General features: G+C 44.9%; 1 protein-coding gene across 9 annotated transcripts in view; it reads right to left on the bottom strand.

Annotated features, from left to right (window-relative positions):
* Positions 1-25,337, bottom strand: part of DAGLA (diacylglycerol lipase alpha) — an 80,120-nt gene that overhangs the window by 35,091 nt on the left and 19,692 nt on the right. For 3 of the 9 annotated variants that reach the window (XR_012653220.1, XM_075048384.1, XM_075048390.1), the window contains 6 exons: positions 14,330-14,495; positions 11,201-11,339; positions 10,417-10,628; positions 7,923-8,024; positions 7,181-7,319; positions 3,838-3,925 (listed from right to left, as the gene is read on the bottom strand). Coding sequence is in view for 8 of the 9 variants with exons in the window: in XM_075048384.1 (XP_074904485.1) it covers positions 3,838-3,925; positions 7,181-7,319; positions 7,923-8,024; positions 10,417-10,628; positions 11,201-11,295 (636 nt within the window). In the remaining variant the exon portion in view is untranslated. Of the gene's footprint in view, positions 1-3,837; positions 3,926-7,180; positions 7,320-7,558; positions 7,900-7,922; positions 8,025-10,416; positions 10,629-11,200; positions 11,340-14,329; positions 14,496-25,337 lie in introns of those variants that run through there. The other 6 variants (XM_075048385.1, XM_075048383.1, XM_075048386.1 and 3 more) reach the window with 5 other exon arrangements.

Raw genomic sequence — 25,337 nt, 5'->3', positions numbered from 1 at the left:
TTTTGATTCCTGTGACTGAACAGTCTCTGTAGCTGCTCATTGCTCACCATCACACTCTTTGCTATGTGATTTCGAAGAGTTAATTGCAACAAGCAGGTGTTATACATGGCAGCTCTTGGTACTGAAGGAGCTGACCAAGTTACCAGGCTTTTCCAGGTTTATCTTGGACTACACCCAAGGCAAAAGGACCTGAAAAGGAAAACCTGGAAGAAGATCCAAGAAGATCCAAGTCCAGAGGAGAAGGTGACCAAACCCCAAAAAGAAACCACAGGACAGACAGAATTAGAAGTGACCTGAGAGGGTCAAGCAAAAGCTCTGAAGCAGAGTGACAGAGGTATTTTGAGGAGAAATGTAGTACAGAGCAAAAGGGAAAATAACAAGAAAAACCCCACAAGATCTTAAGTGAGAATTGTTTGGGAGGTTGGAGATGGGCTGGGACTGTGAGACAATGCTGATCTAGCCATCACTCAGACCGGCATGCTTAAAGACAAGGGTGACCCAGAGGCTGGGTCAACAAAACATGGGACTGAGCAAGTGCTGTAGTATGCCAATGGTCAGTATTTTGACTCATGCCATCAATAACCTTTCCTACCAAGGTGTGTCACAGCCTTATCCTGAACTTTTAACCCATGTTTTCATAGCATCCTTTACTCAGCACCTAAAGCCATGTGACTGTAGTCTTGTCTGTACAAAGCCTGAGCCACGCACTTGAAAGGCTGGTCTTCAGGAAAGGATCTCTCCATTTCTCGTTTGACCAGCAAGAAAGCAAATCCCTTCTCTCCCTAGCAGTCTTGCAGGAAATGACCTACATTCTTTTATCTCTGACAAACTCCTGGAGTGCAAGATTACTTTCTATCATTTTTTACTTGCCTACAAACGCAAGTTAAATCACCATTAAGAACGGGGCTTCAGGTGCCAACTGTGCAGGTTTCCATGCCAGCTGTGCCTTTGAAGAGCAAACGGCCTGGCATTAACCTCTCCAACATTACAACTGCAGTATCCTTGAAGTGCTGACCCCATAAATCTTAGCACAATTCCTATAAGCACAGAAGAAATGCAAGCAGCCTCAAAGTAAAAATATGACAAACACCTATTAACCCAAAGTGACAGCAACACCCCTTAATACTCTGACCAAAGTAAAAGGCCATAATGAAAGTTCAACATTTATGTTCTGTTCCAAAGAAAAAAGCTTTTGCTGGAGCACCTGATATTACATTGTAGGATTAATTATAGTGTTCTGCTACAAACCCTGCAGGCTCTGGTGTTGGCAGAGCCAGTGGACACTTAGCACTTCAGATTTCACTTCAGACCCTTAAGAACAGATTCTTGCCCCAATGCCATGTCCACTCTGCAGAACTATTTTCCAGCCCAGAGGATGACGATCCTCTGCTGGAACATTTTTTCCATAAAGACTCGGAGAGACAGCAATGGATTCATTTCTGATCCATTACATATGCATTCATTCCACACGCTGTCATGCCAGGACACACAAAGTCAGAGCTTGTTTCTGCAAAGAAAAGAGCCTGGAAATTGCTCAAGCTGAATGTAAAATGGAAATTCAATAGCACAAGGAATTTGGAGATTCTGGTATCTGCTTTTATCCTGAACTGAAAAAAAAAGTAGAAACAGACAGTCACTGCAGAATGAAAAGTTTGTTAAAAGAAGCTTGACATGAAATTAAATATTTTGCATTCCTGAATAAAATAGAGCTGTTCAGAAACCAGGCCATTCCAATGCCTGTCAGTGCTCTCAAGCCAGGCTGCAGCACCCATGCTGCACCCTCCAGACAGGCATCTCTCAATACCTGGGCAAGGCAACCTGGTTGTGCTGTCAGTGGGAAGGGAAAGTGCCTCTGCTGTGGTAGCACAGGCAGGCAGAGGAGCAGAAAATAACCCCCAAGGAAATGCTGCTGTTTGAGCTGCCATGACACAAAGCTTGTTTCACTTCAGTTTTCCAGATGGACTTTCCTAAGCAGCTGTAGCAGATGATCTGTGAAAGCTGGCAGTCCTGGGCTATGACTCCTCAGTGGGACAGCAGATTGGGGCAGTGACATTCCCTGGGAATGTGGTGGCATTTCATCCAGTATTGCAGGAGCATGCCACTGGGAGGATCAGCATGCCAGCACATGTTGTTGGGTTTCTGGAAAAGGGCTATGACTATTCCTGCAGCCATCCACACTTTGGAAACTGCACCCTGCGGATAACTGCACAGCACTTACCAACAAATCCTTTTAATCTAATTCATACTGGTTGCCATCTGTGATGAACAAATGTTCAGGTAGCCTTCACCTGACTCTCCATTATTCTTACACAGCTCTTCATCTTATTACACCTTTCCCTTTTGAGGTTAAAATCCCAGCCTTATTTCTCTTCCTATACAAGTTCATATCCCCTTCAACATGCTCCTTTTTCTGCTGCATCTTTTAGGAGACCAAACACCAGGCTATATTTAGGGAGGACATCACCAATGTGGTCAGCCCCTTGGTGTTTTCCCTGTCATTTTCTATGCCCTTCTACTGAAGCTAAAGGGTTTTTTTGATTTTTTGGCCACTGCTGTCTTTGCTGAAGCGTCCTTGATAACTCCTAGCTCTTTTCCTGAGAGGTTGCAACTAAGTTGAGGCCAGTGTATGCAAGTAATTGAAATTGTTTCTTCAGATGTACATGCATCAGCTCATCTTTCTTTATGATTTTCTTCTATCGTTGATAACAATACCTTGGTTCTGGCTTGGTCTTTCAAGGGTTCTCAAATACCTGTAACCCTGACCAACCTAAATATTATGAGTCATCAGCAAAATTTTCCACCTTAGTACTCACCTCTCCAGCAGGTCCTCAGGAGTCCTGTTGAATACCTCCTTAAGGGACAAACCTGCTCCCATTGCTTCTAATAAGTCTAGATTCCTAACTTTTGGGGAAGCAATATCAAGCCCCATACCCTTCCCTGCTGGATAGATAACGGCAAGGAAAAATCCCAACTGTATCATGTGAAAACTTCAAACCAATGATCTTCATGTGATTCTATGGATTAAGTAGTAGTTTTTTTACTGTTAATAATCCAGAAGTATTCTTTTGCTGATTCTGACAGGTTTACATTTTCCCATTTTCAAAGAGGTATCTCTCTTGTCTTTAAGCGTACAACACTGATGCAAACTATAGGAGAAACTGCCTAAGCAAGCTGGCTGATAAAGGGAAACTGAAGCTGACCACAAAGTGCTGTCAAATGTTGAACCTAAACATAGTGAAAATATGTATTTCTTCCACTGATATCTTCACTTAAAATTATTATCCCAGTTTACTGCAACAGCAAGGTAAAGAACAACTTCAGGACAAGAGTTTAACACTGACAACATTGCTTTTCAGTGCTACTAACTTTACCTTCGGAGACTGTCCTATAATATTCAAAACCAGAGGGTTAAGACTAGCCATTCTGAGAAGACAACTACCCTACCCAGCAATGTGACATCAGCATCTAGAAGGGTAACATCAGCTTCTGTTTCTGCATGGAATACCCAGGTACACTCCTGCAGAAAAGCAAGTGCTTATTTGGGCTACTTGGGCTGAAAGGAAGGAAAAGAAACCAGCATGCAGCAAAACTGGTCATTCTGAAGGTAGCTCAGTTTGCTGCTTCTTGGGAGGCATTTCCAGTCCTTGCATGCACTACTGTCAAGGCTCACTGGACTCCTTGTGCCTCCAGATCTCAAAGAACACTCACAGTGAAATGAGACACACTTTGTCCAGGCTTGACAGCAGGAACCCCACGCTGCTACGCTCTGCTGAGTCCCATGCATCGTCAGCCATACACAGAGAGCTTGCTCTCTGACAGGACACATTTGGTACGTACTGACTGAGAGTCTTTTGTCCGTGTGCAGCAAAGAAAAACTTTAAGTCTGCGTGTCCAGCTGCTGGCTTGCCCTTCTTCCAGGCGGTGTCTACAAATAAAGGGGAGAGTATGCATATGAGGACAGGTAGGAGAACATGACTGCAAACAAATAGTAGGATCCAATACAAAGTCACACAGCCTACACTATCACTGATAAAATGCATGTATAAACCATATTCTTGTATTTATCCTGGTCTAGCAGAGGCAAGGAGGCCACATATAAATTAAAAACTTATCTTATTTTCTAGGACAGGGAGATCATTAATAATCTAGCTGTTCCGGCCAGGACCAAGCCTCTGTATTTATATACATGGTGTCCTGTCTGAATGGGATGGCTATAATGAAGCTACTGTTATTCTACAGTATCTGCTGGAAGCAGGATGTCCAAGAGCATCTGGCAGTCTGGACAGAAGGAGGGTCTAATCGCAATTTGGCAGCTGCATCATGTTAGGATGTACTACCACTCAGTAGGAAAACTCCACCTCCAGGTGAGGGGGTGGGAATGGTACAAAAGACCCTGAGCAATTAGTATGAGAGGAGCCGTGGAATTTTTTCCAATAAATAGCTTATTTGGAAAAACGTATTTATTAAACATAATACAGTCACAGAACTTACACAATTTGCACTCTTTATTCAAGTATGGTGCATAACTTCAATTAAAAAACCCCTAAAGGTTCTCTTTCAATACAGAAAAGGTTAAAAAAGGCTGAGTACAGAAGGTCTAGCTCAACCCACATTTGGTTTATATGACATTTCAATTTCAGCTTCAAAATTAGCTAATTGGACAACCCTATTTAAAATGAACTACAGCCGAGTTCACTGTTGTGAGCTTGTCCTAGTTACTACATTTTGCAGGGTGACAGTCCCTTATTTTTGACTGGCATACTTGCAAACAATCCTTAGATCAAGCCAGGCTTAGTGGCAATGAAGTGGGTGACTGTGTGATTCTTTGCCAGAGTGCCATGCTACCAAAAGTCCACAGCAACTCTAATGCAGGGTCTTTTTTTTTTAATGTGAACACAGACTAACTCACAGGTCAGCCCAATCAAAAAAGACCATTTCTATTTTCTGGCAAATGATCACATCAGGAAAAGCCTAAGCACAGAAAGTGGGGTGCACCTGGAAGATGATGCTGGTAAAGCAGTATTTGCCTGCAACAAAAGGAACAGATCCTGCAGGGCAATCCATCAACTCATGCCTGAGCACTTTAAAACAACTACCCATAACCTCCAAGGAAGACTCCAAAAGAGGAACAGGAATACAAGTGTCCTAAGACAGAGCTGGCAGTACTCAGTTTGCTCCACCAAATGCCAAAGAACTCGGGCAGCAATGCAAAGAACTTCACAACTTCACTGCGGGGGTTGAACAAGCAAGTGTGCTCTGAGCTATTTTCACTCCAACTCTTCCCAAATTCTTTCTTCCTAACACTGAACTTCGACATGTTTAGTATGAGCTCTAAAGCAAGTTTCTTAGAAAAGCCTCAGCACAATTAGTTGAGCCTTTTGTTTTGTTGTTTTATTTTCTTAGCTCTGCAAGAACATAAAAGCCCCCACACATCACGACGCCACTGGTAAAGGAAAACCACTATGTAACAAAGTCCAATAACTACAGCAGAGTACCACAGTAAGAAAGCCAAAGTTACATGTCTCCTAACGTAACAAACAAATCAAGTTTTTTCATGAGTTAAGACAGAGGAAACGTAGCCCAGGTTAAGTGTAATACAAGGGTCAAATTACTGCTGTACATCAGAAGGCACTTAGCACTGTAGACCAAAGGATTTCATTAGGAATGGCTGGCCCTCACCATCTTACAGGATCACAATCCAGAAGCAGGCAGAGAATTTCATAATATATTCTTTGGAAAGGATTGCTTTAAGCAATCAGAGAATTTCAAAATATATTATTTGAAAACAATTGCTTTAGTAGTGAACACATAGTAACATTTTATGTTTCCCTTTCACATTATAGCCCACAGCATTTTGCTTGTTAACATCTGTTAACACTCCCTTTCTAGAGTGGAAATCTGCAAACAGCAGACACAAGCTCTCTGAAAATGTTACAGGCCTGAAGGGAAAAACCTGGCCATAGCCCAAGGGACAAATACCTTCACTCAGCTGTCTGGGATCTCCAAACTCCACACAGGGGAGAGAATTTTGGGGTTTGTTTTGATTTACTTTTGAGTTCTCTGGCAAAAAACTTTGCCATCTGTGGCACTTGGTCTCCCTTTGGAAAAATAATGCACTGAGCCAAACAGCTTTGATGTAGTGTGGGGTAGTAGGCCCACAATATCATCACAGCTTCTCATCCTGATTTGCCTGGGAACATCCTGATCACAATACAGCAATCGCACATGTTAGGCTAACAGGGCACTAACTCCAAATATTCAAGGCTAGTGTTAGTAACATATTGGAAAGGTTAGGAAGAATGTCTTGCATTCCACAATAAAAACAGGCTCCTTCAAACAAAACTTGCTTGCATGGTCCTTACAAAATGTTTTTTCCTCAAAAAGACAACCTGAAGGATTCCATTTCAAGACATTGGAACAGCATGTATTCAAAACACCCTCTTGAATATACATTCCCAAGGAGAAATGCAAAATCTGCGGAGTATTTTTAAAAAGCCTCATTTTTTAGCATTCAAAGCCTAATGCCCTCAAGTCCTACAAAGCCACATTCCTTGCTGACAGTTACATATGTCAAGAGTGCATAAGAAAACAAAGCCTGTTTGTGTTGTCCCGCTACTGGAAAAAAAAAAACTTCTGAAAAATGCCTTGCTTAGTGAAAAACAAGCTTCCGTATCCCCATCTGGGTAGCTCAAAGATGTAATCAATTCTTAATTAAAAGATCTGACTGCCAACACAAAAGAAATTGCTTCTTGGCCAAGACCAAATACAAGAAACCTCAGGCCAAAAGGTCATATTTTGAAGACAAAAATAAAGGAAGAAAGGGGCTTCGGAAGTAGATGTTGCCTCCACCTAAGCAAAATCTAAGCACTGCCTCGCTGTTACCAGGCAAAACACTGCTACAGGATGGACAAAAAAGCTGTTGTGGTCAGCACTGGCTCAAGGGGCTCGTAAGAATTCACAAATCCAGTGACTAACGCACAATCCAGCCAGATACCACATTGCTTCGCCTCCTTTCGATACAGATGCCCACACACAGCACCTGACAGTCTGAGCTGCATTCTTCCAAAATCACCCTCACCAAAGGGAAGCAACGCCTGAAGCTGAATGCTCCCTGAAGCACAGCAAGGAGAATATCAAGAACCAAAAAAAGCAGGGCACCCTTCCAGAAACGCTGCTTTACCGCAGGTTGTATGTCCTCAGGTTGCGCTGTCTCCGCTTCGTGGCACGCAGCTTGACAAAGGTCCGGCCTGTTGGGTCGAAGACGCACAGGACAGTGATGCAGACGCTCAGGATGACAACCCAGTTGCACACCACCATTCCTGCAAAGAAAGAAGAAAAGTCAGGTGCTCTGCCCATAAGTCTTGGCAGCATTGCTTCCTGCTTTTCGCCGCACACATCAGACCCACCTCCCCATAGCTGCAGGGCAGGGAATATTAGCCCAAATACTCTTGCAGCCAGCTGCCGCAAAAGGAAATCCTCTGGAAAGGCTTCTAAACCACAGCTAGATTTTCCAGCTGTTTTAGAAGATTGCGCATGCAGAAGGCCATTAAATACTCACTGAGTATCTAGGGGGGACTGCAACATTAGCATCACCCCCACCAGGAGACTGTCTGAGACTGAAAAGGAGTTCCACGAAAACAGTAAAGCCATTTTGAGCTGAAGAAGGGGAACCAGGTCTTACAGACTCCCCAGCCAGACCCTTCCATGGGAACATGAATTCTTGCCTCAGTGCAGACTGCACAAACAAATGAATAGAACAACTGTTCTGAGCAGTAATGTCTCAGGAAAACAAGCACCACATTTACAGCTACAATCCACTTCCAACAGTCAATCCCCGCATGCATGAATGAATGAGCTCTCCAAGGCAAGAGGATGTCTGCGAATACACAGGAATGCACACAAACCACATTCCAAATACATACCCAAAGTGACACTCTTTGCTGTGATATCATTGCAGGAAGCGTAGTACTGCGTTAGCCAAACGATGCCCACAATAGCATACACAAACTCAATCACCAAGATAGCTGAAACAAAAGGAACACAATGAATAGTAGCAGCATCTCCCTAAGGATTAATAACTGCCTCTCCCCATCTTCTGGAGAGTAAGCCCAAAGACATGTTCTTTAGCAGGACAGTTGCACAGAATAAATCACTGCAGGACTAGGCCCCAATGCTTTGGAAGGTGATATTCAAGAAAATGAACAAAAATGTAATGCGTGCTTAACACTAACTACTCCTAAATGACACAAGGACCACATGCGCACAACAGAGCTGTCAGTGCCCTTGGTTGCATCAGAGGCGTGAATCAGATAGTCATGCCTTCTGCCCAGGACAGTGGAAAGACTCCCTTCGGTAACAAGGATCACCATGTAACAGTCCCTAGGTCTTAACCACCTCAGACAGCTGGTCTGATTCAAAGATACAAAATAAATAGTAGCGTGTATCCAGGATTAATTCTGCTTACTACACTTGGCAACTGTTCCCAGCACCTCTGCCCTTTGCAGTCCTTCCAGTAATAGTTCCCAGGACACAGTCCTCAAGGAATCATTTATGGGCTCCTCAGTTTTGCATGTTACCCTGGTAATGAAGAAACTGGAGATTAACAATGGTTCCCTGGAACAAAAAAGTTGGGAAACACTGCTCCAAAGTGCCCATCCTCTACACATTACAACCCCAAAGCACAGGTGGACAATCAGCTATGGAGAGGGTAAATAGTTTGCTTAGTAATGCCTAGCAAGCCTTTGGTGGAGCCAAGGCTAAATTCACATTCCAGCCTCACCAACTAAGCATCCACCCTCATTATCTACATGTTGGCACAGTATCTTTCTGCAAGTGGCTTACTACGGACTCTCACTAGCCTGGAAAGACCAGTTCAAAGAGACACATAGCAAAGTTTTCAACAGCAGTGGGCAAGGAAGCAGGGTTGGACCTGGTTTCTGATCAGCCCCACCTACGTTCTTAAACTGAGCTAAGCTTTGCCTACCTTGGCTTCTCTTCTGAGATTACCTGCTGCAGGACAAGAGTAGCAGTAGCACAGAAGAGACTTTCATAGTGGTTCATATTGGAACTCTTTCCCTAGATTCATATGCACTAAACAGCACATGCTTAAAATGGGACAGTCACATGGACCTTGCCCACACAGTGGTCACACTCCTATTTCTATCATCAGAACTGATGAAGCCATTAAAAGTAAAAAGCCCCATGAAACCAGCATATACAAGACCCAAGATACAGTGTAAATACAGATTCTGAACACATGTACAGTTTAAGGCAGACAAGGAAGAAAAGTAGATGATTCTTGGGTAGGAAAATGGCTCTTTGGATTCTCTTTACCTCCCTTGCCCCATTTCGTCCAGTTTTAACACTGTGTTACTCAAACTGTCAGGCTCTACGTGCCTCCCTAGGGAGACTGAAGTGTGTCTGGGAAACTAGAGAGAAAGATTTGTTTGCTATTCACGTTAATGATTTGCACTTAGCACTCAAAGGCAGAAATGTCCCAGAGCTTTCAAGCAAGGTTACCCGTATGATAGTGAATTCTGCATGAAAACAATCCAGCAAAAAAGAGAGATGCAAAAACATGAGAAGCTTTGTTTGGAATGGGCTTGACTCTGCATCTCCAAAAGATTTTTCTCTTAAAATCTTCACTCAGCACAGAAAAATCCAATCAAGTTTCTGTTCCTGGAAGGCAACAGAACAGAGCAGGGAAGACAAACTAAAAGGGAAGCTCTGAATGAGAGATCAAGGAACAATCACTTTTCTGATGTAGTTCTTGGTGGGTGAGACAGGACATGTTTTTGGGAAGACAAATATGCACTCTAAGAGACAAGATTCAACCAGTGAGCAGGTGGTAAACCTATTTATCTCCTGGTGCCTGGAGGTGGAGTATCAAAGTGCAGGTTGCTGGATGGAGAGATGCATCACATGTGAGTCAAGAGGTCAAGTGTATGCCTCAAGGTAGGTGGGTGTAGACATAAGTGTCTATATGACAGGCAAGGACATGCACATGCCTTGGGGTCAGAACCACCATGATTTACACAGACATATGCCTGTACCATAGGAAAACGTGTGGAAAAAAGGTGGGGGAGAGGTGTAGATGCATCTCACTGTGGCAGATCTGTGTTGTGAGACAGAAGGGGAGCATATTTTGTTAGAGGAAAAGGATGTACCTGCATCACAATGAGGATGACAAGTTAAAGGTTTGCTAGAAAGATATTTGGGGCATTGCATGAGAGTCTTACAGCAATGACAGGGTGCAGTATATGTGATGTATTCAGATGCATATCACATACAAGTGGCCATCTGGATGTCTTTCAGAAGCTGTGTGTTTGTCAGGGTGTGGGGAGAGAAGTCTTCTGCGATAGCAGATGGCAGTGTGGAGGCTGAGTCATTAGGAGGCCTCAGGCCGCTGCCTCTTACCCAGTCTGACATAGAGCACATACTGCATCGAGTCCCGGGGCTCTGTGTACAGGATACTGCCTCGCATGCTGAGCCAGATGATTGCCACCTCTGCGATCATACAACTGAGCAGGATGCCCAGGTAGCCTCTGCCGTGGTCCACCAGGTTAAGCGAGCAGGTCTCGTTGGGGTTGTACACCAGCCCAAAGAGCACCACAGAGAGGATCACAAACCTGCCAGTCACAAACCAGCTTGTTACCAGCAGTAAGCCAAAGAAAGCTGCATGTAATATCCCACACCTGCTCTCCTGACAGATCCTCAGTGTCCCACAGCTACCTAAAATTAATATTAATTTGGTCCAGAAATCTCCTCCCCACAAGCCATCCAGAGGCCCTGCTGCCCCAGTCAGAACAATTTGATGATCTGTGTCAAGTCACTTGACATTGATGATCTGATGATCTGTGTCAAGTCACTCTTATCCCATGGGATCTGCCACTCCAATTGTTTTTCCTGAGCCCCTGTACAGAAACACAGCCCCAAACTCCAGTGGACAACCTTGGGTAGCACTGGAGGATGCAGGGAGCTCTCATCAGGCTCCCTCTTTGGAGCTGGAGCTAGAACTTAGAATAGAACTTATCCAAAGAACCGGAAGCTGGAAATATGCTGGTGTCTGTCACAAATGCCCCAAACAAGCCTTCCAGCTGCATGCATAATAAGCATAGGAAGAATTACAGCTGCAAGAAACAGGAGTAGCAAAAAGATTTCATGGGAGGATTCAGATCATCACTGTGCCTTTCTCACTTACCAGGTGGTATGCAGGAGGAAGAGGAAGACGGCTGGCAAAACCAGGTCATCGCTGCCTACAGACCAGCGACGGCGGAACACAACAATCCCTGGCATGGCTAGCAGGTCTGAGGGAGTTCAGCAGGCACAACACTCACCTCCTGGAAAAACACAGAATCAAAGATGCTGCTGACCCTCTTCAACCCCCTCAAGGAGAGCCCCACAACCCCACACCAGCAGAAAGACTGCACCTGAGAGCTATCTTATTTTACACCAAAGATGGCAGAGCTTCTTCCTTCCAGCACCAGGGGGCATGGCACGCTTGAGAAGGAGAGTACAGGAGGGGAACGTACAGTTTAAAGAGTGGGAAGTATTAGGTGAAGCCGGTGCATAACTCACTGAACATAATCACCACTCACCCAGCTCCACTTTACAAGATTACCTGGAATCCTGTTAGGGCTGCATGTTGGTAAGCAGTCACTGTGGGGTGTTTTGGACAGGTTATACTGGCCTCAACTCCAAAGATTACTCTATTACCATGTTCTTCCACAGGCACACCTGCTGCCAGCCTTTTCTCTTGTTGTTCAACAGTTCCCTCCCCTCACTTGGCTCGGCAAGCCAAAATATCCATTAGCAGTTAGTGGCAGCATCTGAGGAAGCTATTGACTGGCTCCCAACAGCAAGCACTTACAGCTGAAGGGAGCAAGCTCCTAGGAGATCTCTCACTTGACCATCAGTTGCACAGAAGCACCCTGTCAGCTCCACATCTCCTTTGTGTTCACTTTAGCCCTGACAGGCACCAACAATTAAAAGGTCGAAGATTGAGGAGCTGGCTGTTCCTCCCAACATTTTGTTTGTACTCCTATTTTTAAAGCTTCACAAACCCTTTAAAAAAAGAAACAGCAGTGGTATAAGTCACGAGACTCCACAGGGCTATCCAGACACCTCCTCCCAACACAGCTCTCCCACACCATTTCAGTTATGCTGTACATACTCCAGCCTGCTCCAGTTCAAGTCCACTGCATCAGAACGGCTCAGGCCTTTCCTGCAGCACACCCTATCTCCCTTCTGCATTTCTTGTACAACACACTTCAACCATGACGCACAACCACAACTTCTGTTTGGTTTTGTCAACCTTTGGTTTCTGAGATCACATCTATCTGGTCTGCCCACAGCCAGCAGTGATCTCCTGAATGCAGCAGTCAGTCCTGTCCCTCTCTTCCATGTCCTAAACATTGTCAAACTTCTTACCTGTACCCTCCTGCGCTACCACAGACCAGGGGACACCACGCATTGGCCTGTGCCTCTCTGCTACAAGCCACCACCTCAAGAGTGCCAAGTTCTCGCAACTGATGCATCTCAGTTCCAAGTAACAGCACTTCTCCTATTGTAACCCCACTAACCTCCCAATCTTCACATTCATGCACTGCTGCCAGAGCGCTCCATCCGTGACCTGCAGTGACCACACCGCTCCAAAGCCGCACCTCCAAAGTAGTAACTGCTCTTTGTACTGATCTGGCAATTTGCTGTTAGGCTCACAGAGGCAAAAAATCAAAGTGTCTCCATTTGTTACTTACGATGTAATCAGGATTTCCAACAGCATTTCAGAGGGAATATAATCTGCCATACTTCATGCACCAGGAAAAAAAAAAAATCAGACTTGTATAATGATGTCTAGTGCTCTGGTTAAAAAAAGGGGGAGGAGTGACATGATCACATTTAAACTAATTTGAACGTTCAAAGTAACCCAAGTAGTGGTTTTGTGACAGACCACAGACTGTATCACAGCACCAACTGCTGCAGTAACAGAAGCTCCCTTGTCCTACTAAAACCTATTCACCAGTCACATGTGGTTACCCCATCACTTACCTACTGTGCAGACCATCTCAAAACAGAGGAGTCTCCCCTCCTGTACTGACACCCATGTCCAGTGGACGAGACCTTCCTACCCTTTTCAGTCACCAAGTATTGAAAACCTGAACAAATCTTTCACACTTTCTGGGAGATTCCATAGTCAACAGGCTGACACACTTCCAGTATGTTACTCACTTGGGTGAAGGAAACGCTCTATTCCACAAACAAAGCAAATGTGAAATTGCAACACCATTTGGATTCACACTTCCTTAGCACATAATAATCAGAGCACTCAGTACATTGCAGCTCTACCTTCAAACTGCTCACTCCTCTGGCCATCTGGGGACTTCTTCTAGCCTTGCCATGAATAACCCACCTGCCTGTCACGCACTGCCTGTATGAAGCACTTACATCTTGATATAAGTGCTCAGTATACATGGATACACTTTCCAGCACACTCATTCACTCTGCCTCTGGCCACCACAGCATGTCCCAGCCTAGCTCAGACCTCAGTTCCCATCATCCCTCCGCTTATGGCTGCATCCCGCCAACGCACTTTCCACAACTCTTCCACCTCTCCAGATGCAAGCAGTTGTGCTCTGTCTGCTTTCTCTATCCTCTGCCAGTTTAAGAGGCAGGGTATCGGCAAGAGCAGCAAACATCTCATGCAAATTCCTTATCCACAGCAACAGATGGGGACAGAGGACAGCAGCCCGTCACTCACTGTCACACACGAGAGTACTCGCTCTGGGACCGACACTCCTAGCTGTAATGCTTACCAGGCTCCTGGTGCACCGCAGAAAGAGTCCCAGTTAATTTTCAAAGACTCTCTGTTGAAAATCTAAACCATGAGGTCTGGGGCCTTGCCCCCAGTTTGGAAAGAAGGAAGATGATAGGAGGGCTGAGACTGTAAAGCCCACAAAAAAAAAAAAAAAGGTAAAGCTCTCAGTGTGAGGACTCTCTGGCTTCATCCCAGGGTAGCAGATCCCAGGAGTTAAGACAATGAAGATATGATCTAGCAGAGGAATTGGGAGAAAAGTGGAAGGTCAGAGTGCAAACAGCCCCGAGACCACTGACCCTAGTTTTACAACAGCAAGAATCCCTTGCACTGCCCCTAGAATTGCTGCAAAGAGTGAAAGATTCCCAGGATATTGAAATCTGAACCCCAGTACAAGAAGCCCCAAGCTCCCAATGCTGAAATTAGGGGAAGTACATGCAGGCACAAGCTTTGTGTGCAAGGAGTCCAGAGCCCTTGACCCTCAGATCAGAGAAGGATCTATGGAAGCAGAAATCTTACATGGCATGTGGTCCAGCTGCTGCACATTCTTCTCTCCTGTAAGGGTATTTCAGGAAAAGTGCATATCCACGGAGACAGACATCACAAGCGAAGGAGGGAACAGCAAACTCTTCTTGCAGCCATTGAAAATCCCACTCGGCAAAGGGAAGGATGGCATGGTGACTGCCTGCCGACAGAGCTGGGCATCATCTTCAGAGCAACGCCCTCCCGCCAAGACAGCAACCTCATTTATTCATCAGGGTAGCTGAGAGCCACCGAGCCAGGGGTCGTGACTCCCCCCTTCCACACCCCCAGCACCCTCTGGAAGGAAGTGACATCATCCCTATTCTGAGGAGATTGTATGTGAATTGTGGGAAGGAGGACTGGGAGCGAGAGCGGGCGATGCTGTCAGAGATGTACAGAGATGGGAGAGAAGGAAAGCCCTCCAGCAGCAAGCGCAGCAGCACAAACCTCCTCCCTCTCGCCACCGAGAAGCTGGCAGGACCGGGAGCGCTGCGGCAGCGGTTCAGGCTTGTCCTGGAGCCCTGGCTGTGAGCGGGAAGCCCTTCGGCTGCAGCGGATAGCATCAGGCAGCAACTGCCGGAGCAGGGCTGGGAAAGGCTCAGGGCCACCGGTCTCTCCTCTGGCATGTACTGAATGGCCAGGGGGTGGGGAATTGGATGGGACACAAAAGGGGCACAGAGAGGGGGCCACCCTGGTCACAGAAAGGAGAGACTGTTCCAGAGGAGTAGCCTCTCCCAGGCCTTTTCAGCCGCTAATTCCTTGTGACATGCTCTGGGGTATGACAGGATGTGGGGGAAGGGGAGAATTAGCTGTCTGTAGGGGAAGGCTTAGAGAAAAGAGCAAGGGAGAAAAATGCTACAGTGAGACAACATTCCAGCTAAACCTAGGAGATTTAGTCTAATCCAACATCCCATCACATCTGACATTAGCCTCAGAAGAAGGTATGCAAGCAAATACAAGCTGAACACAGCCATAGCTAAAGGAAAAGGGCTGTGAGTAGATCTTGCACCACAGGAGACCACCCACACCACGCCAACACCCAAGGAGAGAATCAGCTACTCCCCACCACCCAAGTCCACAAGCAGGATTTGCTTTGAGCTCACAGCATCATGCAGACACCCAAGGCACACTTGCACCCACACAGCCCAACATGCTAACCCCCTGCAAAGCCTAATCCCTAGATCCATGAGGGCTTGCAAACTCACTCAGCATCCCCACCTCGAACACCAAAAAAACCTCCTCACAGTCCTCACTCAACTTCCCACAGTTCAGACCATTATTTGTTATTGCTGTCAAGCAGAAGATGGGAGGCCAACACCACACTAAAATCAGATCCACCAGTGCCAAGTTTCTTCTCACTGACAGACCACTGGCGATGTCTGCACAGAGGCGTTAGCAGGAGGAAGTCCTGCTAGCCCAATACATTCATCACCTACCTTTCCCCTCAGGCCGAGGTGGTGACCTGCTTGCAACTTCACACAACCCAGGTATGACAAAGCAATCCCATCTCATCTGTCAGCACCCCCTTACAGCTGTTCTCCCCAAATTCTGCCTCAGCCCTAGAGTCCTACAGTATAATTTGCCCAACAGAAACTCCCTCAAAATAGTAACTGTTCAAAGCCCAGCGACCAGACCTTCATCTTCACTGCTTCAGGCTACAGGAAGCTCAAAAGAAACATGATTTCTAGGTTTTAGCTCTGTAGATGGTTGGAGTTGCTACAGGACAAAGCCTTTTGCTGTTCTGCAGAAATCCAGCAATACGTACTGGCATGCTGATCCTCCCAGTGGCACGCTCATCGTCCCAGTGGCATGCTCCTGCAATACTGGATGAAATGCCACCACGTTCCCAGGGAATGTCCCTGCCCCAACCTGCTGTCCCACTGAGAAGTCACAGCCCAGGACTGCCAGCTTTCACAGATCATCTGCTAGAGCTGCTTAGGAAAGTCCATCTGGAAAACTGAAACAAAACAAGCTTTGCATCACGGCAGCTCAAACAGCAGCATTTCCTTGGGGGTCATTTTCTGCTCCTCTGCTTGCCTGTGCTACCACAGCAGAGGCACCTTCCCCCTGACAGTACAACCAGGTCGCCTTGCCCAGGTATCAAGAGACGCCTGCCTGGAGGGCGCAGCATGGGCGCTGCAGCCTGGCTTGAGAGCCCCAAGAGGAGAATGGGGGCACCTCCATGGTAAGCCCTGAGAGTCACCTGAGTAGCCCAGGCAGGCCCAGGACATTGAACAGGCCAGATTAACTCCATCCAGTTAGGTCCTCTAGAACTGCCTTCTGCCTCCTACCACACAAGATGGCAACTGCAAGTACTCCTCCACAGCATTGCACAACCTTCCTCATCTCCTTCTATCAACAGAACCATGTTCTGTCCCTCACCATTATACCCACATTTCCTCTTTCTGAAGTTACTTATTAGAGCTACTGAAGCTCTCTGTATTTCTTGCAGATGCCAAAGTGTTTTTATACTGAAGTGAACTAAAAAAGCAACAGCATTTTACAATAACGTTTGTCAAATTTGGGGTGACCAAAAATAACATTCAGCATGCTTAACCATATAGCTCCTGACCCTTAAACATCTGCTGGTTCATAAAATACAAACCCTTCCCCTGAAATAGCACTTCACTAGCAGATAGGGTTCTAGCCCCATCAAATCACCCCCACCTGAACACATATCCTTCCTTTCCTCCCAAGCACATCCCACACAGGACATGGGCTTTCTACCCCAGGTTGGGTCATCACCCCTGCAGCTTACAGAAACCTCCTGTTCCCTTTAATCACACCTTCCTGTAAGCACTTACTGTACTTGACTGAAATCATCAATTAGAACTTGGATCAAACTTCACTAGTCCTTGTCCAGCTATTTTTAAGGGCCTTAAATGGAGCTCTTTCTGTTTCTGAGCTCAGTTCCTCACAATCTGGGAATTGTTCTTGCCTTGCAGGGAGAAGGGGAGAATGTGGTTACAGCCATACAAAATGTCCTGAAGCTGCCTAGGAGGCATTTGCTTGCTCATGTCTGCACACATACAAACCCATCTCTCCTCCAGCACCTCTTGCAGGCTTGCAGGCCCCAGCGTGCAGCATGAACAAGACAGCAAGGTCTCTTGCTGTGTATCTCCCCGTACAATTTACCCATAACAACCATTAGCAAGAAACAGCAGAAATAAGGGTAGGACAGATGAAAAAATATCCAAACCTTCGAAAAGCACCCTTCCAGGGTGGGAATATCTCAGAGCATCTTATAAGAGGGAGGAATACCTACTCAACACACACAATATGGAACAGAGGCTCATAATATAAAGTGGGGGCAAATTAGCACCAAAGGAAGATGAGCCCTTCCAAGACAGGGCTGCCTTTTACAAGCAGCAGAAGATATCTGTTGCAAGTGATGCCTGCAGGAATTGTTACCTTCCCTGGGGGGAGATGGTACAGCAGCAGCTGGAAGGTTGTGAGGATAGTTCTAGCATGACTGACTATAAGGGAACAGATCTGTACTTTAAAGAATATTGTATGTACTAATGTAACATCCAAGAGCCTTATTTACAACCAAGCCATAGACTGCTCAGCATGGGCAGGGAACACTGGCAAAAATCAATGGGGTCTTTAATTTTGGAATTTCAATTTGATATCTACTTTTAAGATTCTCCTTTATAGTCTCCCATTTTCCAAGGAGAAGGAAATAAAATGAAAGACAATGCCAGAGCCGTGGGACTAAGCCATCAGGGTTTGAGAAAGGAAAAGTTCAAAGAGTCCCTTGTGGCTTGGCACATTTCAGATGCAGCTCCCCCAGGATAAGGCCACTGCACCACAATCATCTCACTACAATGTCATCATTACAGAACTAATATGATTAGGTTAGATCTGGAACTACAATACTGCCCACTGACACAAATACCCAAAATACATCTCTGAGTATAAACTGACCTTCAAAACCCAGGGGACAAGAACTTACCTGCACATCCCACCATCTTAAATTGTAAATGCTGGCATGAATACACCCTTAGAAGTACAACGGTGACGGTTACAGGCATATATCGGTAGTAACAAGAACAGACTACTGGCCACTTGGCCCAACACTGGCCCACCTCCATCTCAGCTTATTCCTCCTAGTATTTTTTCACAAAGACCCTTTGCCTCAGGCAGCATAAACACATCAAGGTGTTTTCTGAGTGCATGCGATCCTTGCTTAAACCCATCCCCTCTGTCCCTTATTCCAAACACCTCTTGCCTTGGGTACAAATAGCTCTCATGAGTCCCACACTATCTTCAAACACAGACAACCTCTTCTACCTGTTACCTTCTTGAACCTCACAGCCTTACAATTTATACCCTTGAATTTCAAAAGCCTCTTAAGAGTTTTTCTTAAGTGGTCCCTATTCTCTCATGAGAAAAAAAAAAATCAGCTCTCGAAACCTTAGTACTAATACAGAAGATTTAGTATCACATTTGCTATTCACTCCAAACTGGTTATTTTCCTGTAGAATAATGCTGTATACAACACACCACAGAGGGTTCAATGCTGACATATTGCCTGCTCTTGAGCAATAGTATTGATAATCCCATGTAGTCTAAGCCATTAACTGGGATGTCAAAATTCACAAGTATTTTTAAAAAGAGATGCTACCATTAAAATATTTAAGTCAAATTTTGGGCTCTGCACCCAAAAGGGTTCAAGCTTTCAGGCATTCTCCTGCAACTGCGAGGATTAGTACTTTTCCCCTGTCTAACAACAGCATGAGAGGAAGTGAACATTTAAGAAAAAAACCAAACACCCTGCAAGTTGGCAACACCCATTTGCCTCCACTCAATGGAGCTGCATGCAAAAATGCAATATGCAAGGGGAAACCAGATAAAATTCTCACCTTTAGCCTATGACAGTGGCTTATTTGCTTTTCAAGGCCTTCCTAGCCATACCACTGCTGCCTTCAGGAATAAAGTTTTTCTTTGCAAAGTTGAATACATTTTCTGAATTATTATTTTTTATTATAGGGATACCAGAACAACCAATGTATCTGTTTGGCATGTACTTGTCCATAGTGGTGGTGTTTTCAGGAAAAAAAGTATTATCTTGCAAATCTCATTGTTTTTCGTGCAAGAGCATGGAAAGGTCCTAAACAGAGTTAAATGATACCAAAACACTACTATTCACAGCACTGTTCACAGCTTTACAACTACCTGTAAAAAGCCGGATAAGGGATCCACTGAATTAAAGAGAAAACAAAGAAATTCTCTGCTTTGGAATATGCCTCCTCTAATCAACCAGTATCAGTTCAGAGCCTGTTCCCAGGGTCTGCAGACCTACAAATCAATGACAGTGTAGATCACAACAGTTGTTTTCAGGAGGATATCCCCTGACACCCTCTGCCATCTCTGCATCACCCTTTGTTTCATGATATACAAGCTGAACACTGCTATCCTGGCAGCAATCTTTGCACCCCTCTCACAAGCAGAGTACACATTTCCAGCAAGTGCACTTAATAGGTGGATTTGCCAAGGGTGCCACCTGCCTTAGCTGCAATTAGTAAGATATGCACATAAATAGGAAAAAACCAATCTAGCAAGATCTGAAGTCTCCTCTCCCCTTCATTTCCAGCTGGGATAGCCCACAGGCCAGGATTTGTCCATGGGCAAAAAGGAGGAGGTTTGTAGGTATAAGCACAGTTGTCCTCTAAAAAGCACTTTAATTTTAGTACATACAGCAATCACCATGACACATTTCAACTGCCCAAATTAAAGGAAGAATAATGTTCTGAGACAGATGAAAAGAGCCTCACCCTACAGCTCCAAGATTACTAGTACTTTTCTCCTTGACCTCAGCAGGAGCACAATTTAACTCTAAGCTTCATACTTGTCAGACTAAAGAAAATTAAAAGTCTTCATGAATAACTAACTGGTCAAGAAACAACAGAAGTCAACAGATAAGCTTACCTTAAAATGAGCCACTTTACTGAAAACCTAGGAATGGAGGAGCACAATCCAAGTCTGCTGACACTAATTTAGTTAAAAACAACACCCAATCGTTGTATCAATGCCGACATATCTGCAACCACCTACATTTTGTGCTAGCAAAGCCCACAATCTGAGCTTTCTGACGATTCCAAGCTTGAGCAAAAATAATGTCCGAGTTGCTAGGGGGAAAAACGTATTAAAAAGTGAAACTAATTTTATATTTTAAATAGAACTTACTGTTCTACAGGGTAATAAAATCTGCTAATGTTTAATAGTCAGCAACCAGTGACAGGAAAAGTTCAGCCTGAATGGGGGCAAGGAAAGGATGTGGAAAGAACATTCAGATGAGTCGACTTAAGTCTGTAGATACAGCAAGCGCCTCACTTTCAAAATGCTGAGCAGCTGGGCACCCCAAATCTGACTGGCATCAGCAGACAATGCAAACAACCCTGGTCAACCCACGCTCAGGTACGTGGTACAACAGTTAATTTTCCCTGGACACAATTATTGGGGATCAAAGTTCTTTGGTTTTGTTGTAGTATCCCATGGCTATATTCAAAATTTGTTAGTTCATGGTTGTAAACCACACAACCATTAATTTGTCTCTAGTAAAAATAACAAGGGCTGGACTAAGTCAGCCAGGGCAGAAAGGAGTATTTCAGATGTAGCTGACTGATGCCAATCTGACAGCCTCATTTCTTTAGGCAACCTATTTTTCACTACAATACTGGCAAATTCAAATCTGTCAGTTTTACTCCACCCTGGAATGCTTATCAGATCAGCCACCTTAAAAAAAAAAAGGAAAAAAAATCAGGAGGAGCATATTTCAAGGTGAAAATAAATATATTCAGCTATGTATGCCTGCTACAGCTAATCTTGAAGTGACCTGCCTTTAGGAAGAGAGGACAACCTCAGCCACACCAAAAAGTAATTACCTCTCTACGATATCACAGGCAGGCTCCCTGGCTTCCTAGTTTACACTAGTGGGCAAACAGTTTTCCCAATAACTTGACTCATTGCTTCAGGAATTCCCTAGAGGATGAGTCACATACAGGGAAAGCCACCAGTCATTCTACGGAGCTAAATGGACCACCGCTGCCAATACGAGAAGAGTGAAAGAAGTGGGAGAACAGAAGATCAGTGCCAAACTCAGGAAAACTGTGCGGTCAACAACGCTCCTTGGCAGTCCTTCCCTGCTCCCCTCCCCAAAAAGCGTGCCAGTAAGCAGAAGCACACCCGTTCAAGCAGCACAGAGGCAGCACCAGGCTCCCGAGTGAAGGAATTGCTGTGAAGCTGTTTCCTCCACATGCAACTGCCAGGACAGAAGGAGGAAATGCTAGCTCTGCTCACATCCAAGGACCACTTGATACAGGAAGGGAAGGTGTCTCTGGAAAGGAAAGACGCTAAGGAATTAAAAACAGTGCCTCTTCTCCCTCCCTCCTAGCACTAAAGAGGATATAATCATGAGTTACAGGGGCACATGCAAAATTTCAGGGCCTCTAGCTTGTCGCTCCACATTGTAACCCCCTGTTCACCAGGGTTCACAGATGGCACTGTGTGCTTCACAACCCACTACATCTTATCCTGTGATTCCTCCTTTTCTCACATCCCATTACTAAGTGGTTAGGCAGGTATATGCCCAGTTGCAAGTGAAAAATGCTGAGAACCACTGCTATGTGGCAAGCTCTTTGATAGACTAAACCCTAATGCCCATTTTCTTAATACAATTTGTAATCATTAAATGTGGATGCTAACTATGTGAAACTGCCAGGCTCAACTACATTGGAAATTGGCTTCACACAGTCTAAACCTTACTTGGATACAATCTGTTCCCATTTTACTGGTGCTGCCTGTTTATTTCAGCAATTTCCCTCAATCATGTCCCTGATCATGGGACCCTGGGCTGACAGCTCTGTTTCTAGTCAAACATCTGGCCCCTACATTGCTTCTCTGGTTTCTTTTACATTTGCACTAAAATGCATCTGCTGATCTTGTTGGATAGCTTGTGCCTCCACTTGGGTTCAGATTGCCACTTTTACTTCATATTCTTTACTTTGGGCAAGGACATGCCTGTATCTTGCATTCCTAGAAATCAGACTGAAAAGAATGGGTCATTGAGGTCGCACACCCCAAAGGCCATGCATATTCTGGTCACGTCCTTAAAACACCCAGGAGGAGATCCGAAATTAAGAGCTCTCTCTAGGTTATTGTAACTGACTCAAACTCTCACTGTTTTTCCATGTCATTCATCACTAAGGATTGCTTCTTACAACTTGCAAATTGCCCTTTACTAACTGTTCTCCCATGACATCTCTACTGCCCATAAACAGCCCCACAAATGCAGTTAACCCATTTCACAACTATCTTTTAACGGGTCACTCCAAAACCATGAAGTCCTAGAAGTCCACCTCTCCCACCAGTCCCCCATGATCCCCAATCCATTTTCTTCCCATGTTCAAACGAAACTCCCAGTAGACAGACACCAACATTCTGCAGCAGTATTTCAAAGAGGGAATACTCTCAAGTGCTGTGACTTCCCTGAAAATACCATGTCTGTATTTCATTGCAAATGCACATCTGCCTTCTCCCATTACTCCCCAAACCTTACCAGGTTCCCACCTTCCAATAGCTTATTCCTCCTGAGAGCATCAGCCTTGCACCTTATTAAGCAGAATCTCTTCTATTTCTTGCCCACAACTCTGGATTTCTTAGAGCCTTCATTGAAAATTAATCTAACATCAGGATACACTGCAAGCAGAAGTATCAGTTATTCTTACAAACAAAACAGAACCTAAAGCAATGTTTATGGCATACTATTTAGAAACCTAACTCTATATTGCCATCATTCCCCCCTCCTCAGTGTAACTCTAACTTCACAGAAGTAACCTCAAAAAAAAACCCCTGAAACCATTTTTTTCCAACAAGATCTTGTGAAGTCTAATAATCTCCTAACATCCAGAGGACTGCTGCTTTCCAGAGGAGGGCTTCTCTTTGCACAAATCCAGGCCACGTACCCATATCATGGAGCATATCCACCTTAGCTTGAATGTTTACCCTGAGGCATTAATGAAGCAAAGATCAAACACCAAAGTAATGAGCTCTATCTGGTGAAGGCTGTGTGTGTTGCTCAGGACGCATGAACGCATGTGCAGGCAAAGGTAGGCATTTTTACCAACACAAGTGTCAGCACAGCAGTGACTACCTTTAATGTACACCCCACGTAGCATAAATACCACATCATATTTGCTAAAATCCTATAGCAGAGAATTGTGAATCTCAGCCTGGAAATCTCCTTGACTTGGATAATATCACTTACATATATACCGTGCAAGAAGCCTTACAGCATGCAACAACAGAGCATTGCCACTGTCACAAACACAGATATTAACCATCTGTATCTGTACACTGACCCTCCACTGTTCTCAATCCATCACTTTGGGTACTCAAAAGGAAGGTTTTCAGATTTCAACAGAAACAGGCGTTCAAGGTAAACAACAGTAGAACACCTTTGTATTGACTAACATGATTTTTCTCATCCTAGACAAGCCCAAATTAGTACAAATTAGAATCTTAAAAAGATTTTTCTATCTCTCCTAAGCACAAAGTGAACATTTAAAGCCTAACTCTGAATTTTCAGATGCTGGCTTCTGCTGCTGCAACTTCAGAAGAAATGTGGTTCTGCCCCTCCCATCGCGTGGCTTCCACCTCAGTGCAGAGAACAGCCCTTGAAATAAAACAAAGGATCAGGCTAAGTATTCCCAGAAGAAAAATCTTCCCTTATTCCTGCCTGGAGAACATAGTCTTCTAAAGAAAGCTGCCAGCTCTGACCTGGCTCATGTAAAGCTTGCTAATTGCAGTGAAAATCTGAAGAAAGCAAGAGCAGGAGGGAGGGAGAGCTAGACTCTAGTTCTCTGGCTCACACAAATGACAGCTTGAGCAAACTTTTCCTGCCTCAGTGGTTGTTGCTATAAATAACACCCTCCAGGGCTCAGTGCTGCAGGAGCCCAAATCCCAGTCACCTCACAGAGACCCTCTTAAGTCTGCACTGCTCTGTACACACATAAACTTTAAGAGCAGCCTCCTTCCACAGTTCTGCACACACCAACATGCTTCTCTTACACACAGCTCCCCTCTCATACATAGTCCCAGACCTGCTAGTAACAGCACCTTCCTATGTTCAGAGCAGTCCTGTTCTCACAAACACACCTATGCACACCACTTTCTGAAAGACTCCCTTGTCTCTTCACTCAATCCTTTAGATTTTATGCATCTTTTCTCTCCTCTGGCAACCCACTCCCCCATTATTCTGTCATTCTCTTACTCCTTTTTCAGTCTCCACATATTCTGTGGCTTCCCTTGATTACATTGCTTTGCAGCCTTCCATCTATTTCTCCACATTTTTGTTGCTAAGATGCCCTGGAGTATCTTGAGACTAGCAGAGCTCCTTCTTCCAGCTGCTGACAGCTGTTCTCTAGCCCAAAAGGCTTGTCCATTAGGAACCCAGAGGAGATAACTGAGGAAGAGTGCAGCGTGCCTGCAAGAAGTAAAATCACCATCTGTTCCGTGCATTCAGCTCCAACTCCCTCCCGGATTAGGAAATTAAGTCCCAAATTCAGACCCAGTGGAAATCAAATCTGGGCAGTTCCTCTGTGACTTACCAGTTTGCTTTTCCTCTTGCCACCTCGTCCAGCTGGTCTTTCAAATAAAGATGCTGTAACCACACACGTGCAGCACTGCTGTGAGAGGCACAAGAAAGCAAACAGCACAGGTCCCACACCTCTACAGATCACTGATCACTGGGACAAGCAGACCAAATGCTTCCTCCTTTTCCTAGAGATTCTTTCCCATCCAGTGCTTCCCTAATGACACAGCAAGATAAACCAAAATCCTGGGCTGAATCCTGCGAAGCTGAAGTAGCTAGACTCTTCCTGAATCTCAGATTTGGGTGCATGTGATAGAAGGCAGAAATCCTATTTTCATTTTGCTTATGTAAACAAGGATGAATCAAGCCCAGGTTTCTCTGATCTTGTGTCATATTTAAGCCTTATATACA

This window comes from Buteo buteo, chromosome 16 (assembly GCF_964188355.1).
Source record: "Buteo buteo chromosome 16, bButBut1.hap1.1, whole genome shotgun sequence".
Classification (NCBI taxonomy): Eukaryota; Metazoa; Chordata; class Aves; order Accipitriformes; family Accipitridae; genus Buteo; species Buteo buteo.
Note: the sequence above shows the minus strand (reverse complement) of the source record. Positions and strands in the feature narration are given on the sequence as shown.